Here is a 14,380-nt window from a genome sequence, read left to right as displayed (position 1 = left end):
AGATCAAGACCAACTTCGTGTAGGAACCTAAGGATGGGATTGAAGATGGCCACACCGAGGACCTCTGAAGGGAACGCTCACAGGGGCGTTCAGACCAGTAAGCCCGCCAGCCCTCCAGCCCCACCCAGATTCGTCTCGAGCTGCTGGACAAGGGCGTGTGTACAACCTGCCAATCCCGGCAGCTGCTCCCGGAAGGGCTTGGACCCACATGCCCTCGCTGGAGCCCCGCTCCCGCCAGCTCCGTGCAAGCAGGGACGGTGCCTTTCCTGTGCTTTCTTCCCAAGCCTCTAGAATAGTGCCTGGTACACAGTAGGCACTCACACGGGCATTGAATCCGTGAGATCCTCCCAATTCCCGCAGGCTGCTGTTACTTTCCAGATGTGGAAACCTGAGACGCAAAGTCATCTTGGGTTAGCTGACCGACTCATTCATTCGTTCATTCATTCATTCATGCATTCATTCACTCATGTATCCAGCACCTATGTGCCGCTCCCTTTAACGTGCGGGCATCTGGAATATAAATGTGAACCCTAGACATTCTCCCTGCCCTCGAGCTCACAGCTGAACAGGGGGGACTGTATCCACCCCACAGCCAGTAAGGGGGGCTGCAAAGCTACAGCCACGTCCAGCACAAGATCTTGCCCAGCTCTGGAGTCAGAGGCAGCTCTGGCACCAGCCGTGGAGCTCCAGGATCAGAGACCCCTCCGGCTCCCACACATGGACCAGCTCGGGGGTTAGAGCCAGCTGCGGCTCTGGAGCCAGACCGAGAGCCGGGGTCAGCTCTCGCACCAATTCTGCTACCGGGGCCAGGGTCAGAGTGTCACGTCGAGAGCCAGCTCCAGCACCAGCCCCGGTCCCGGGTCCCGCGCCAGTCCCCAAGCCAGAGCCAGGCATTGCCAGCGTGGCGCTGACTGCCATGCTGAGCCCACCCCGGCGTCTCCCCGGCATCCGCTCCTGAGCAACAACCGAGGCCACTTCTGGCACTAGCGCTGTCTCGGGATAACAGTGTTTGTTTCTAAGTGTTCTTTTTCTTTTTCCCGTACATTAAAGTTTATTACATTTTACGTTTTAAAATGCACACACAGTGGTAATTTACTTTTAATCCTTTTAAATTGTACAATTCAGTGGCATTAAGTAAATCCAATATGCTGTGCGACCATCACCACTATCTATTTCTAGAATGTTCTCGTCATGCTAAACAGAAACCCTGTATACGTTACCGCAGACATCGGACTCTGCCGGGTCCCCCAGGCCCGCTTCCAGCTCTGGGGGATTCCAGAAGCTCTTTTCAGGAGCTAGGGATACTTGGCTTTTTCTGTGGGTGCAGGGTGGGAAACACTGGCACCACCAAGGGTCCTGGTGCCCACACCGTCTGCCCCCCTGACCACCACTAATGTCCTTTCCGTTTCTGTGCATTTCCTTCTCCCGGCCTGCAGCCACGGCTGACCCTTCCTCTGTCCCTTCCCCTGCCCATCTCCCACCAACACTGAAGGTCCTGACGATGCCAACCTGCTCTACACCATGAACCCTCCCTGCCGACTGGGCCTCTGTCCTAAAGAATCAGACTTGCACCAAGAGGGCAAAGGTCAGGCATGCAGCCAGCTCAACCCACCCCCCTACAGGAAGCAGACAGGACTCAAAATTGCTGAGGGTACCTTCTCACTGGCCCCTAGCGCTGGCCGCATTCTCCCAGGGGCTAGTCAAGCAGCTACATACTTACGGACTGAGCCCCCCAGACAAACCTGCCAGCCCAGGCCACTCCCAGGGCCCAGACACCCCCCCAAAACCCATCTGTGACCAGACACGATGCCTGCCCTTCAACAGGCAGGCCCGGCCTCCCCTGTCCACTCACAGCCCTCCATGTCTTCTGTGCTCTCGGACCCAGAAGACTAGCCGACACCTGCCAAGGAGTGTGACCATGCATGCTGCCTTCCATGCACCTCCCCACCCTTGGTGAGTTCAGGTCACAGCCACGACTCGCCGCCCAGCCACGCGCTCGCCTGCTCGTGTAGAGCCCAGGATCAGGGGTGGTCCCCACTCCCAGGCCTCTAAGTCAGCAGCTGGTGGCCCACATGTTCAGCGTGCACTGGGTCACCTCCTCCAATTCCGGACAGGAGGTCACGGTGAGCATCTTCCTGGCATTACCACTGGCCAGCAAGTGACGTTTCTGCCTCGTCCGCTGCCCCACCAGCTCTTATCCTTCCCGGTCCCCCCCTCCCGGCACCGGTGTTTCCCTCTGCACCCACAGGAAGAGCCAAGCGCCCTCGGCTCCAGAACAGAGCGTCAGGAATCCCCTGGAGCAGGAGGCGGGCCTGGGCAACCCCCCCCTCCGGCAGAGTCTGGCCATCCGCTGCTCTTGGTGTCCCCCCACCATTCGGGACCCACAATCCTGTCATCCCCAAGTCTTCGGGGCACAGGTCAGCCTCCATCAGCCCCTCTTCCTCTTCAGCTTGACCACAACCACCAGCCCGCGTGGGGACATCAGCGACACGTGCAAGGGCATTCTGGTGAGCGGGCTGGGCCGAGCAAGCCCCGGTCCCCCTCAGACTTCTCCCGAGTGGCTGTTCTGAAAAGTAGCAAAACTCTGGGCTCTCCAGGCTTCATGCCCATCCCCGGGAGGAGGCAGACAGCCACCATCCCCCTCTGCACGGAGGGGGACAGGGGGGACGCCTCACCTGGAGCCCCGGCCAGCTCCGAAACCTAGTGAGGAGTCAGAGCCAGGCCAGATACGGAGCTAGAGCCAGCTCGGGCTGAAGGCAAGACTCACAGCCCCGACTCTGCATCTGTTACCAAGTTCGAGCCTGTGCCAGCCGCGCCTCCTGCCCCTGCCCCGGCACCTGCTCTCGCACCACCACCGCGAGCAGAGCCAGCTCGAACACCCACTCCAGTTAGACGCCACTTATCCCCTCTCCTGCGCCAGTTCCGGCACTGGACGTACCTCCAGAGCCAGAAGCAGCTCCAAATAGACTGCAGGTCAGGACTGGCCATCGCCAGGTTCAGAGAAAGGCTCTGGTCCAGCGCCAGCTCCGGAGCTAAGATCTGCCGCCACGCCAATTACAGAGACGGAGCCGCTGTGAGCTCCGCGGCCAGCCCCGGCTCCAGCCCCGGCTCCCACCCGCACCAGCCCCAAACCCCGAGCCGGCTCCCACCGACCGACACCTACTGCAGAGGTGGGGCGAGCAGAGAATGCACAGCAAGGGTCACTAACGCGCCACATCCAACCCCAGCTCCAGAGCGAGAAGCAGATCTGGCACCACCTCTGGGGCCCGCGCAGGAGACCCGGCTGGCAGCCGCTCCAGAAACAGAGCCTCCCCATCCCTAGTCTGCGGCCGCATCCTGTTCTTTTCTAACTGGCGCCCCCTTTTGCCATCTACTCCATGGTCACCTGTATGCTCATAAAACGTATGTTCGTGAACGTAAAATTCATGTTAAATAGTTCACATTGAAGACATTTTAACTCGTCCAAGTCAATGCCACTCATTACATTCACTATGCGTCACACCCATCACTGTTGGTTCTAGAACATGTTTATCAGCCCAAACAGAAACACCGTCCCTACTAAGCAGTGGCTCCCCACTCCCCACCCCCGCACACCGCACCCACCCAGGAGTTTTGCACCCATGTTATCACACGACACGTGGCCTTTCCCGAAGGGTCGCTCTCACTTAGCACGTTCCAAGCTTTGTCCACGTCGTGGCCTCTATCAGTGGCCCATTCTCTTTCGGGCGGAGTAATATTGCACCGTTTATCCACTCATCTCACTGCGACCTGGGTTTCCACCTTCCAGACGCGGTGGAGAGTATTGACTGCTACGAATACTTACATACAGGTACTTGTGTAAACACCTGCCTACAGTTCTTTTGGCATAGACCTCAGAGTGGAATTGCTGGGTGCTGGCTCAAACGACAATGCTACGCTCCACTTCCCGAGGAACTGCTCCCAGACTTGTACCTGTCACAGTGCCCCCAGGAACAATTGAAAATTTCTCAGCATCTTCCCCGACAGTCGTGCTTTCCTGTTTTTAAACCGTAGCCATTCTAGTGGGCGTGGCATGGCATCTCATTGTGGTTTTTTTTTTAATAATTTTATTTATTTTTGAGACAGAGAGAGACAGAGCATGAGCAGGGGAGGGGCAGAGAGAGAGGGAGATACAGGATCCCAAGCAGGCTCCAGGCTCTGAGCCATCAGCACAGAGCCCGAGGCGGGGCTCGAACTCACGTGACTGTGAGATCATGACCTGAGCTGAAGTCGGACACTCAACCGACTGAGCCACCCAGGCGCCCCCCCCCTTTTTTTTTTCATCTCATTGTGGTTTTAATTGGCGTTTCCCTAACCTCTAAAGATCTGATCGTGTTTTCATATGCTTATCGGTCATTCGTGTATCATCTGTGGCAAAATGTGTATTCAAGTCCTTCACGCGTCTTCACTGGACCATGTTCTGTTGTTGAAGTGTTAGGATTCTTTGTATGTTCTGGACACATGACCCTTATCATATTTACATATGCAAATATTTTCTCCCAGTCTGGGGTTGTCTTTTCAATCTCGAGGGTCCTTTCATGCAAAAAAAAGTATTTAATTTTGATGAAGCCCAATTTATCTGTTCTGTTGTTGTTGCCTTTGCCTTTGCCGTCACATGTAAGATGACACAGCCAGATGGTCATAAAGACTCATCCCCATGTTTTCTTCTAATAGTGTTATTTTGATTCATTGTGGGTTAATTTTTGTACATGGTGTTGGGTAAAGCTCCAGCTACACTCTTTGACATGTGGATATTTGGTTTCACAGTACCATCTGGTGAAAAGATGGTTTTTTTTCTCTCCTTTAATGATCCTAGTACCCATCTTGAAAATCAACTGACCGTACATGTATGGGTTTATTTCTCGGGTCTCAATTCTCTCTCATTGACCTTGTCGATCTTCTCTGCTAAACTCTGCTCAACATGCTTACTGGTCTAATCATTTTTCCTCCTTTATGACTTTCTACACAGAAGCGCATGGCATTTCTGAATAAAGATGCTTTTACTTTCCTTTTCAGTGTTGGTATCTTTTCTTTCTTTGTCTTGCCTCATTGCTCTGGCCTAATTTCCATTACCATGTTGAAATAAAGTGGTAAAAGCAGGTATCCTTGTCTTGTTCCCGATCTTGGAAAGAAAGCTTTCGGTCTTTCCCACTGAATATGAGGGTACAGTTGAGTTTCTCATAAGCAACTGTTATCACGCTGAGAAAGTCATCTTCTGTTTCTATTTTATTAACCGGTCTTCATACTGAAGTCTTGCACATCGTCACTCACTTTCTTTATGTCGGTTCAGATTATGTTCCATCATTCTGTTGATATGGTGTTTTATGTTAACTCTCTTCAACAACCCCTGAGCTTCCTGAAATAAATGACACTTGATCGTGATGTAAATTTCTTTCACTATAATGCTTAGTTCTGTTTGCGCATCCTACAATGAGTTAAGCGTTCCTTCTGCTTATATTTTTTGTAGGTGTTCGAGAAAGACTGAGGTCACGCCTTCTTGAATATTTGGGAGAACGCCCCAGAGAAGTCAGCTGGTTCTCTGCTTTTCTTTTTTGGGAAGGTTCTGCTAACCGATTCCACCTCGTCACTTATTCTAGCCTTATTTAGACTCTCCATTTCTTTCTCAGTCCGTCTGGGTAGTATGTGGGCTTCTACAACGCATTTGTCCATTTCATCTAGCTTAACCAATTAGCAGGCATAGACTGTTTATAGTACTCTTAGAATCCTTTTGTAGAATGTAGAGTCATTAATAATGTCCCACTGTCTCTTCTGACTCCTGCTTTTTGAGTCTTGTCTCTTTTTATTACGCTAGCTAAATATCTGTCACTTGCATAAATCTTTACAAGAAAGAACTTCTTTTTCTCAAATGCTCATCTGTTCTCCATTCCGCTTAGTTCAGCTCTAACCCTTATTATTTTCTTCCTTCTGCTAACTGTAGGGTTACTTTTCTTTTCCTAGTTCAGCAAGGTCATCTTGGAAACGGCCCCTGGCCCCAGCCGGGCACAGAGCTGGCTCCCTAGGGTCTGGGGTGTCAGGTAGGTGATCAGTCACAGACTGCAGCTGACCAGGCCACAGAGCATTTTCTGCCCCGACTGCCGGCCCACGCCACCCTCCCGTCTACTTTGACCCTGAAATTCTCCTGCTGCAGAGAAGACACACATGGAAGAAACCGGCAGTGACAGGCTGACCTGACTGCCCACAGACGGACTACTCACAGCCCTCGTGCCTTCAGCGTCCGCAGATCCAGAGGGTTTGCCAAGGCTGCCGTGATCAAGGAGCCGGGCCACCACCTGTCAGTGTTCCCTGGGCGCTTCCCCCGGTCTTCCTGGCGGTGTGCTGCCACACCACCCCCAGCACGTGTGACCACTGCAAAGCCAGCCCTCCGTTCACCACAAGGGCCCCAGGGAGGATCCCAGGCCCAGCGGCAGCTCCAAGCCCTGTGACCGTGACAGGTACACATCAGAGTGTGGGTTTTGCCACCGTGTTCAGGGAGCACTTATCAGCTCCTCCAGCTCCGAAGTGGACCAAAGCAAGAGGACCTTCATCCTGCAGTCCTCTGAAGGCCAAGGACAGCGTGCCCACCCCCGCTTCCCCATGCCAGTGCTCCCTAATCTGCACCCACAAAAAAGAGCCAAGGACCCCAGTTCCTGGAACCCCCCAAAGCTGCCTGCTAGCGTGGGTGACTGAAGAGTCTGGGGCTTCCCAGGTCGTGGGAGTCGGTCTCCACACGTCCCCAACAAGTCGGCGGGAGCCGCGCCCTCCGGCTGCAGGCACGGCCCCTCACTCTTCTCCAGTCCGCAGGAGGACCGCGTGCCTCCATCCTCGTCACCCTGACGACAGCCGCGACAGTGCAGGAGCACCTTGGCCATCTGGGTGGCACAGTGCTGCCTTGGCCCCAGACTTCGTGGGGACGGACGCATCCTGAATGGCTCCTTTGACAGGGAGCCAGCTCTGGCCCCGGCAGGCGGCGGACCTGGTCCCGCGGGAGGCAGACAACTGCCCGGCCCTCACTGTGCACGTGAGGACACGGAAGCAGGTCTCCTCAGCCCTGGCTGCTTCCTAGGGATCCATGCTTTGGCGTGCTCGAGAACGTGCCCCCTAGGCTCCCTCCAACGCCAGGATGCCGTGGCTCTGATAAGGTGGCCAGGATTGTGTCACCTGCCCGCCCGAACCTGCAGTGTCCCTGACTCTGTCCGGCATTCAGAGCCCTGGGATCTGGCCTCGTGTGTACCCCTAACAGCGTGCTCCAGCCTCCCTGGAGCCCTCCTTACCCACGAGATCCTTGCTCCCACGGAACCCCCTGCCTGCACTGCCCCTCTCCAGGACCCCCATTCACGACAGACTCATGGCCAAGGCTGAGCTCAGAGGCCACCTCCTCAGGCTCCCGTGCACGACACACCTGTGGGATCAGATGTCATAGCCCTGTGGCAGGCAAGCTTATGCGGTGACTCCTTAGAGCCTCAGTTCTGCGGGGCTTGGTCCCTCCAGTGACCTTGAGCACTGGTACCACTGCTCACCTAAAACGGGGTGAAGGCACTGAGTGCCCAGGAAGGGCTCCCTAATAACAGTGACTACCCCCAACACTGGCCCTCTGTCACTGTGGGCCCCTCCTGGCTCCCCCCATCCCCTCTTATGGCAGGGGGGATGGGCTGGACCTGTGTCCCCTGGGCCTGCCGGGAACACAAAGAAAAGAAGGTAGAGGAAGTGGGGGAAGGGGTGGGCTGACCTCCCTGCCGGAACTCAGCTTTTCCTGACCCGGCCATGGAGCAAGCTGACCTTGGGGCGGACTCTGGGGGCCAGCACAGCAGGGAAGGCAGTATTCCACGACGCCCGTGACCCCGGGTCTCCGGCCTGCCTGGCTGGAGCCGGGTGGCCTGGGGGTCGTGGGGTCTCACGGCGGCGGCCAGCAGGGACGCGCGCTACCCGTCGGGCCGGCAGCCGTTGGTGCTCCTGATGCGCGTGCGCGCAGCAAGGCGGGCTCTTGTGCACGTGCTGTCTGCGGGCAGGGGGCTGGGCCGCCCGGCGGGGTCCCCTCCAGTCTGCAGGCGGGAAGGAGGCCCTGTGCCTCCCACAGTGCACCCCACCAAACCCGCCGAGGCGCTGGGAGCCCGGGCCGCACCCACGGGGGGGGGGGGGCTTGGGAGGGGGGACGCAGGTCTGTGTCCAGCGCTCAGGAGCCAACCGGGAAACTGAGGCCAGGAGAGGCAGGGACTGGCCCGGGGCACACTAAGTATACAGAGTTTAGAGAAGCAGGGGAGGGGTGGGAGGGGTTCAGGCCACCCAGGCCAGGGCTCAACCCTCTTGCGGGGTTTTGTTTGGAATCCGAAGCCCCTAAGATTGGGGGGACGTCTGCACACCTCCCCCATGTGGGGCCCTTTCCTCTGCGCATCCCCAGGGGAGCCTGCCTTCTGCCTATTTTGTGTGCCTGGCCCGTACAGGGCACTGCTGGAGTAGACGAGAAACAGCATTACCGGGGGGTGGGGGTGGGGGTGGGAAGGGGGCAGTGAGTTGGCTGATGTAATTAAAAACATTTTGGATGTTGTGAGATTATTTTTACAACACACGGTAACTTTTTAATCTTCAAACGTCGTTCATAAATTGAAGCAATGTGGAAAGAGATATTTTTTATTTTTTAAAATTTATTAAGAAAATGTTTTTAATGTTTATTTTTGAGAGAGAAAGAGACACAGAGCGGGAGAAGGGGAGGGGCAGAGTGAGAGGGGGACACAGACTCCCAAGCAGGCTCCACGCACACAGCCCTACAGGGGGCTTGAGCTCTTGACCTGTGAGATCGTGACCTGGGTCGAAGTCAGAGGCTAACGGACTGAGCCACCCAGGCGCCCCGAAAGAGGGCTTTTTACATTGAAGCATAGTTAACTTACAGCGTGATACGAGTTTCAGGGGTACGACGTGACTCAACGGTCTTGCACATCCCTCAGTGTTCACCATGATGAAGCAGTCATTATCTGTCACCAAACGTTCTCACAATATTATCATGTATTTTATGACTGGAAGTTTGTATTTCTTTAAGAAGAGCCAATAACACGGGGTTAACATGTACTTTTTAACAGACAGCATTTCAGAAATAATCGCCTTACTGTTATTTACAGATAAATATAGAGAAAAAAAATTCACAAATTGTAGATCAAGTAGAGGACTATTTAGAATGTGCTTCGCCCGAGCTTGGGAATGTTTGGTGACTTTGTGGAGATGGATTTCTTCATTTCGGAAACAGACGTGTATGGTAAAAGTTCCCTATTAGTTGAGAATATTCCCCCCAATACGCACGGTTCCAACCTTGGAGACCCGCCTGGGGGCTTCAGTTTGGGTCTCCTGCCCTCTAGTGGCCATTCGTCAAAATGGAGACCAAGCTGTAGGGAGGAGAAAGGTTTGCAACTCTTAGGACAACCCCGTGGGTGGTGAATTGTACTCCAAATTTTGAAGGTGCGAGGAACCTGAGATATTTCCTCGTTGACTCTCCTCACTTTAATTCTGCAACATCACCACTGTGTCTCCATCACAAAGTCCCTTGAGATTCCTGATACAAAACTCAATTCTGGCATCTCTTGACTATTTGACTTAGCACCTTTATCCAAAGCTACAGAAATTTCCCATAAAAATTTTTATGTATTCACTATAATCTTAGACCTTATAAGTACCACACAAAGGGTGTTTTGCAAATAAACAAAGGAAACACTTGTAAATGTACTTGCTCTGTTTCTTACTATAAGTCATTTGTATACTGTATTTTTTTTTTTTTATTCCTCGTCACTACACCACACCTTGTGAAGTATACACTGTATTTTTTTCAGATTCCATGGGAATAAAATGACACTCAGGGAGGCTGACAGAACTTAGTAAATAGTACATCCTGGGCCTGAAAGTCTGACTTCAGGGTCTGCGCCATAACTTTCCTCCTTTTTTAAAAATGTTTTTTAAGTCTACTCACTTATTTTGAGAGAGAGAGAGAGAGTGCGAGCAGGGTAGTGGCAGAGAGAGGGAGAGAGAGAATCCCAAGCAGGCTCTGCACTTTCAGAGCTGAGCCCAATGCAGGCTCGAACTCATGAACCGTGAGATCATGACCTGAGCCAAAATCAAGCATCAGATGCTTAACTGACTGAGCCCCTCAGCTGCCCCTCTTCCTTCTTAAAAAAAATCCAGTTAATTAGTTTTTAGTTGATTTTAAATTATTTACGAGAATGAATTGGTAATGTGTTTCAATGTTTTAACCTGCTCACTTGGGAAAGCAACATCTATGTGTCGTATTTTTTCCTACGCCGATGTAAGTCAGTCTCAAAGACCTAGACTCCTCTATAAAGTTTAAGACCAGGCTCCATGATTTTTGAGAAGCGTAGATTTTAGAAAGACTTAGGATAGAGGTTTTTCATTTTTTAACTTTAACTTCTTTAATTTTTTTAAGAATTTAAGGTGAAAGTAGTGTTTAGCATCCTTTTCATGGTAGATGAACCAAAGCTAGTTGGCCAAGATCAAGTGCACCCTGGGAAAGAGTTACAGTGTACAGATTGAATGTGATTTCAGACAAGAATGATTATTAACGCGGCTTAGTCGGCTGAGCATCAGACTTTGGCTCAGGTCATGATCTCACAGCTTGTGGGTTGGAGCCCCACATCCGGCTCTGTGCTGACAGCTCAGAGCCTGGAGCCTGCTTCGGATTCTCTGTCTCCCCCTCTCTCTGTGCCTCCCCTGCTCATGCTCTGTCTCAAAAATAAATAAAACCTTAAAAAAAAAAGAATGATTATTAACTTCAAAAAGGCTTTTCGTTGCTATGGAACTTCAGAGTAAACTTTCTTAGAGTCCCTTTTCAAAAATAACTCCATTAAAAAAAAATCCCTTGGACATTCCTCAGACAGACAGTTTCAGGTCAAATAATTTCTGATTAAGCTACTAGTCATCTAAAGACAGGTCACCCAGCCACTAATGACTTTTCCTCCCCTGAATTTCTACATCTGGTTCATGCTGCTCATACGGCCACTGAACCACCCAACCCGTAAAACCCAAAGAAAAAGAATTATCCTGTCAGGTTAAGCACACAAAACCCATACATGACAGACAAGGTTAGCTGCTCATATACTAACAGAGCTGTGTCTAGAAACGTGTGACTCTTCTCGGGATCAAAGTCAGTGGAGTGAAATCTCAGGGAGGCATATCAGAGACCTGGCCATAAATGGGAAAGCTCAAGTCTGGCCAGTTATACTTTACCCTGTGTGAAGAGAGTATTACAACAGTCATGTAACTGTTTTCATGTGAATTTAATAATTATCTTAAACCCAGTTTTTCTAAGTTAAATACTTAAAACCCAGTTATTCTAAGTTCGAATTCAAGCAATTCTCACCCGATCCCTAAGAGATGGGTATTCTTGTTAACCACACTTTTGTAATGAGTAAACTGAGGCACATACACATTCAGTCACTTTCAGGATTTCAATCTAGTAAGTGACAGAGCAGGATTCCTTCCTGGCTTCTAAGGCCAGGACATGCCAACACCCTGCTATCCTGCCTCACGTGACGGTCTTAGTTGTGATGGCTGATTTTATGTGTCAACCAGACTGGTCCGCAGGGTGCCCGTATATTTGGCCAAACATTGTTCTGAGCGTTTCTATAAGGGCGTTTCTCCATAAGATTAACATTTTAGTTCACAAAGCAGATTGCCCTCCCTGAGGAGGACAGGCCTCATCCAAAGCCGGAACAGAACAAAAGGCGGTCTCTCCCTTGAGTAAGAAGGGGTTCCTCTTGCCTGATTGCCTCTGAGCTGGGCCATCGGTCTCCTCCTGCCTTTGGACTTGGACTCAGACTGAATTACAACAATGGCTCTCCCGGGTGTCCAGGTTGCTGCTCATTGAGGATGTCAGGACTTCTCAGCCTCCGTAAGTGTGTGAGCCAATTCCCTACAATAGATACATATGTCCTGTTTATATATTATTATTTATTATGTAGTAATATATATTATATATTAGTTATACCTAGATGTGTATACATATTTCCACATATTTATATATATAAATATATAATTTATAATATGATTTACCTATCCATATTGTTTCTCTGGAGAACCCAGACTAATAGATTTTTGTTCTGAGAATGGGGAGATATATATATGTGTGTGTGTTTATATATATATATATATATATACATATATAATTTATACATTAAATTATATAAGTATTAAATATATAAATATTAAGCTAATATTTATATATTAAATATATATATGTTTATAACCCTGATGTGCTGTAAGCTTCCCAAGAATGGGGAAATACGTGCTATTTTCCCACTGTATACCCAGCACCTGTTATAATTCCTGCTGCAGGATAGGCTTCCCAAATTAAGCACGTGTTCACTGGAGAGAAGTGCTAGGTCAAAGAATACAGACATAAAATACACAATTCCTGCCTTCAGGGGCCTCACACTTCTTAGGATGACAAAATCCACATGGATAAAATCTAATTAACTGGCTGGCTTCCATATTAATCCTAAATGGGTATAGACCAGATAATGGGAGTTTCAAAATATACGAATCCCAAGTTGATAGAACTGAAAAGGGAAACACATCCGCACTCGTAGCTGGAGATCTCAATACGCTGCTCGGCAATTTACAGAGTAAGTAGGCAGAAAATCAGTAAGGCTCAAGACGTGAACAACCCTACCCACCTGCGGGACACAGCACTGCACCCAAACAAAGCAGGATGCACATGGTTTACAGGAGCACGTGTGACATTGGCCAGGAGACACCATACTCTGACTAAAAATGAGCGTGGACATCTCGGAATGGATTGAAATCCTACAGGATGTGCATTCCTCCCGGCCGGAAGCCTCTCCTCTCAGGTTCAGGTGCAGGGGACTCAGAGGGAGGAGGCTGCATTCAGGGCTTTGCAAGGACAGTGTCAGAGGGCGGGGGGGAGAAGGGAGGGTGTGAGCGAGGGGAACCGGGAGTAACGACGGGGACTCGGCTCGTCGCGGTGACTCCGCGGGGCCGGACGGCCGGGCCACTCCGGCCTGCTTTCCCGGGCCGTGGCCGGGGTCACTGGAGGGACGACGATTCCGCTTACCGACAGTAAAAGTAAAAACTACCGGCCCCCCGCGCTCCTCTCTTCCGGCCACGGGAACGCCCGCTGCCCCTCCTCTGCCGCCAGCCCCGCCCCTTTACGCACCCGCCCGGCAGACGAATCTGCGGCCGCAGAACCGCCGGCGCGGGCGCGCCGCCTCCCGAGGGGCGGAAGTCGATCGCACGCAGAGCCGTAAAGCGCGCTCCCTTCCGGTTAACGACAGCCGCCGCTACCTTCCCAGCCGGCCTTCCTCCGGTGAGCGCCTGTGCGGGACCCTCGCAATTGCCGTGTTTTCCCAGCTCGGGGCTGTTCGTGTCGCCGCCCCCTGCGCCTAGGATCATGTTCAAGAAATTTGACGAGAAAGAAAATGTGTCGAACTGCATCCAGTTGAAAACCTCCGTTATTAAGGGCATTAAGAACCAGTTGATAGAGCAATTTCCAGGTATTGAACCATGGCTTAATCAGATCTTGCCTAAGAAAGATCCGGTCAAAATAGTGCGATGCCACGAACACATAGAGATCCTTACGGTAAACGGAGAGTTACTGTTCTTTAGACAAAGAGAAGGCCCTTTTTATCCGACCCTGAGGCTACTGCACAAATACCCTTTCATCCTGCCGCACCAGCAGGTCGATAAAGGAGCCATCAAGTTTGTACTCAGTGGAGCCAATATCATGTGTCCAGGCTTAACCTCTCCGGGAGCTAAGCTCTACCCGGCCGCGGTAGATACGGTTGTGGCAATCATGGCCGAGGGGAAGCAGCATGCGCTGTGTGTCGGGGTCATGAAGATGTCCGCAGAGGATATTGAGAAAGTCAACAAAGGCATCGGCATCGAGAACATCCATTACCTAAACGACGGGCTGTGGCACATGAAGACCTACAAATGAGCTGATCGGAAGGAGCGCACTCGGACTGGCTATGGACGTTGTGCTGTGTCTGTGTCTGTGTGTGACGGCACGAAGATGGTGCCTCTGGTTCTGCCTAAGTTCAACAGATGGTTATGCTACGAGAAACAGAAACTAAACGGAAGTAAAGATTTGGAACGAGTACATCTGCCTGTATGCGTGTCTTTGTGAGTGAGTGTGTAGGAGTGGGTGTCTGTGTGTGTCTGCAGAGGGGCGGTTAGTTTCGATTTGCTGCCTTATCTGCCCAAGCGGGTGTGGGTCCAAACACAGGTGGAATATCTGTGGTAGGAAAATAGATTTCCAAGTGAAGAGACCCAAAGTGGTGAGGGAAGAGCTTGGAGAAAGAAGAGGACTGGAGAGGGGCCTCCGCAACTGTCAGCAGTAGCATGTAAAGGA

At 51.5% G+C, this 14,380-nt stretch overlaps 1 protein-coding gene and 1 long non-coding RNA gene across 2 annotated transcripts; one reads left to right on the top strand and one right to left on the bottom strand.

Annotated features, from left to right (window-relative positions):
• Positions 1-11,269: 11,269 nt before the first annotated feature.
• Positions 11,270-13,179, bottom strand: LOC123590430. Its single transcript, XR_006708756.1, has 2 exons — positions 12,687-13,179; positions 11,270-11,923 (listed from the first exon to the last, which is right to left on the bottom strand). It is a non-coding gene; the product is annotated as an uncharacterized LOC123590430 (long non-coding RNA).
• A 91-nt stretch (positions 13,180-13,270) lies between these two features.
• Positions 13,271-14,128, top strand: LOC123590429 (malignant T-cell-amplified sequence 1). The gene has a single exon (XM_045463610.1). The coding sequence runs from the start codon at positions 13,421-13,423 to the stop codon at positions 13,964-13,966; it is 546 nt and encodes a 181-aa protein (XP_045319566.1). The 5' UTR covers positions 13,271-13,420; the 3' UTR covers positions 13,967-14,128.
• Positions 14,129-14,380: the final 252 nt, after the last annotated feature.

This window comes from Leopardus geoffroyi, chromosome B4 (assembly GCF_018350155.1).
Source record: "Leopardus geoffroyi isolate Oge1 chromosome B4, O.geoffroyi_Oge1_pat1.0, whole genome shotgun sequence".
NCBI classification, from domain to species: domain Eukaryota; kingdom Metazoa; phylum Chordata; class Mammalia; order Carnivora; family Felidae; genus Leopardus; species Leopardus geoffroyi.
Note: the sequence above shows the minus strand (reverse complement) of the source record. Positions and strands in the feature narration are given on the sequence as shown.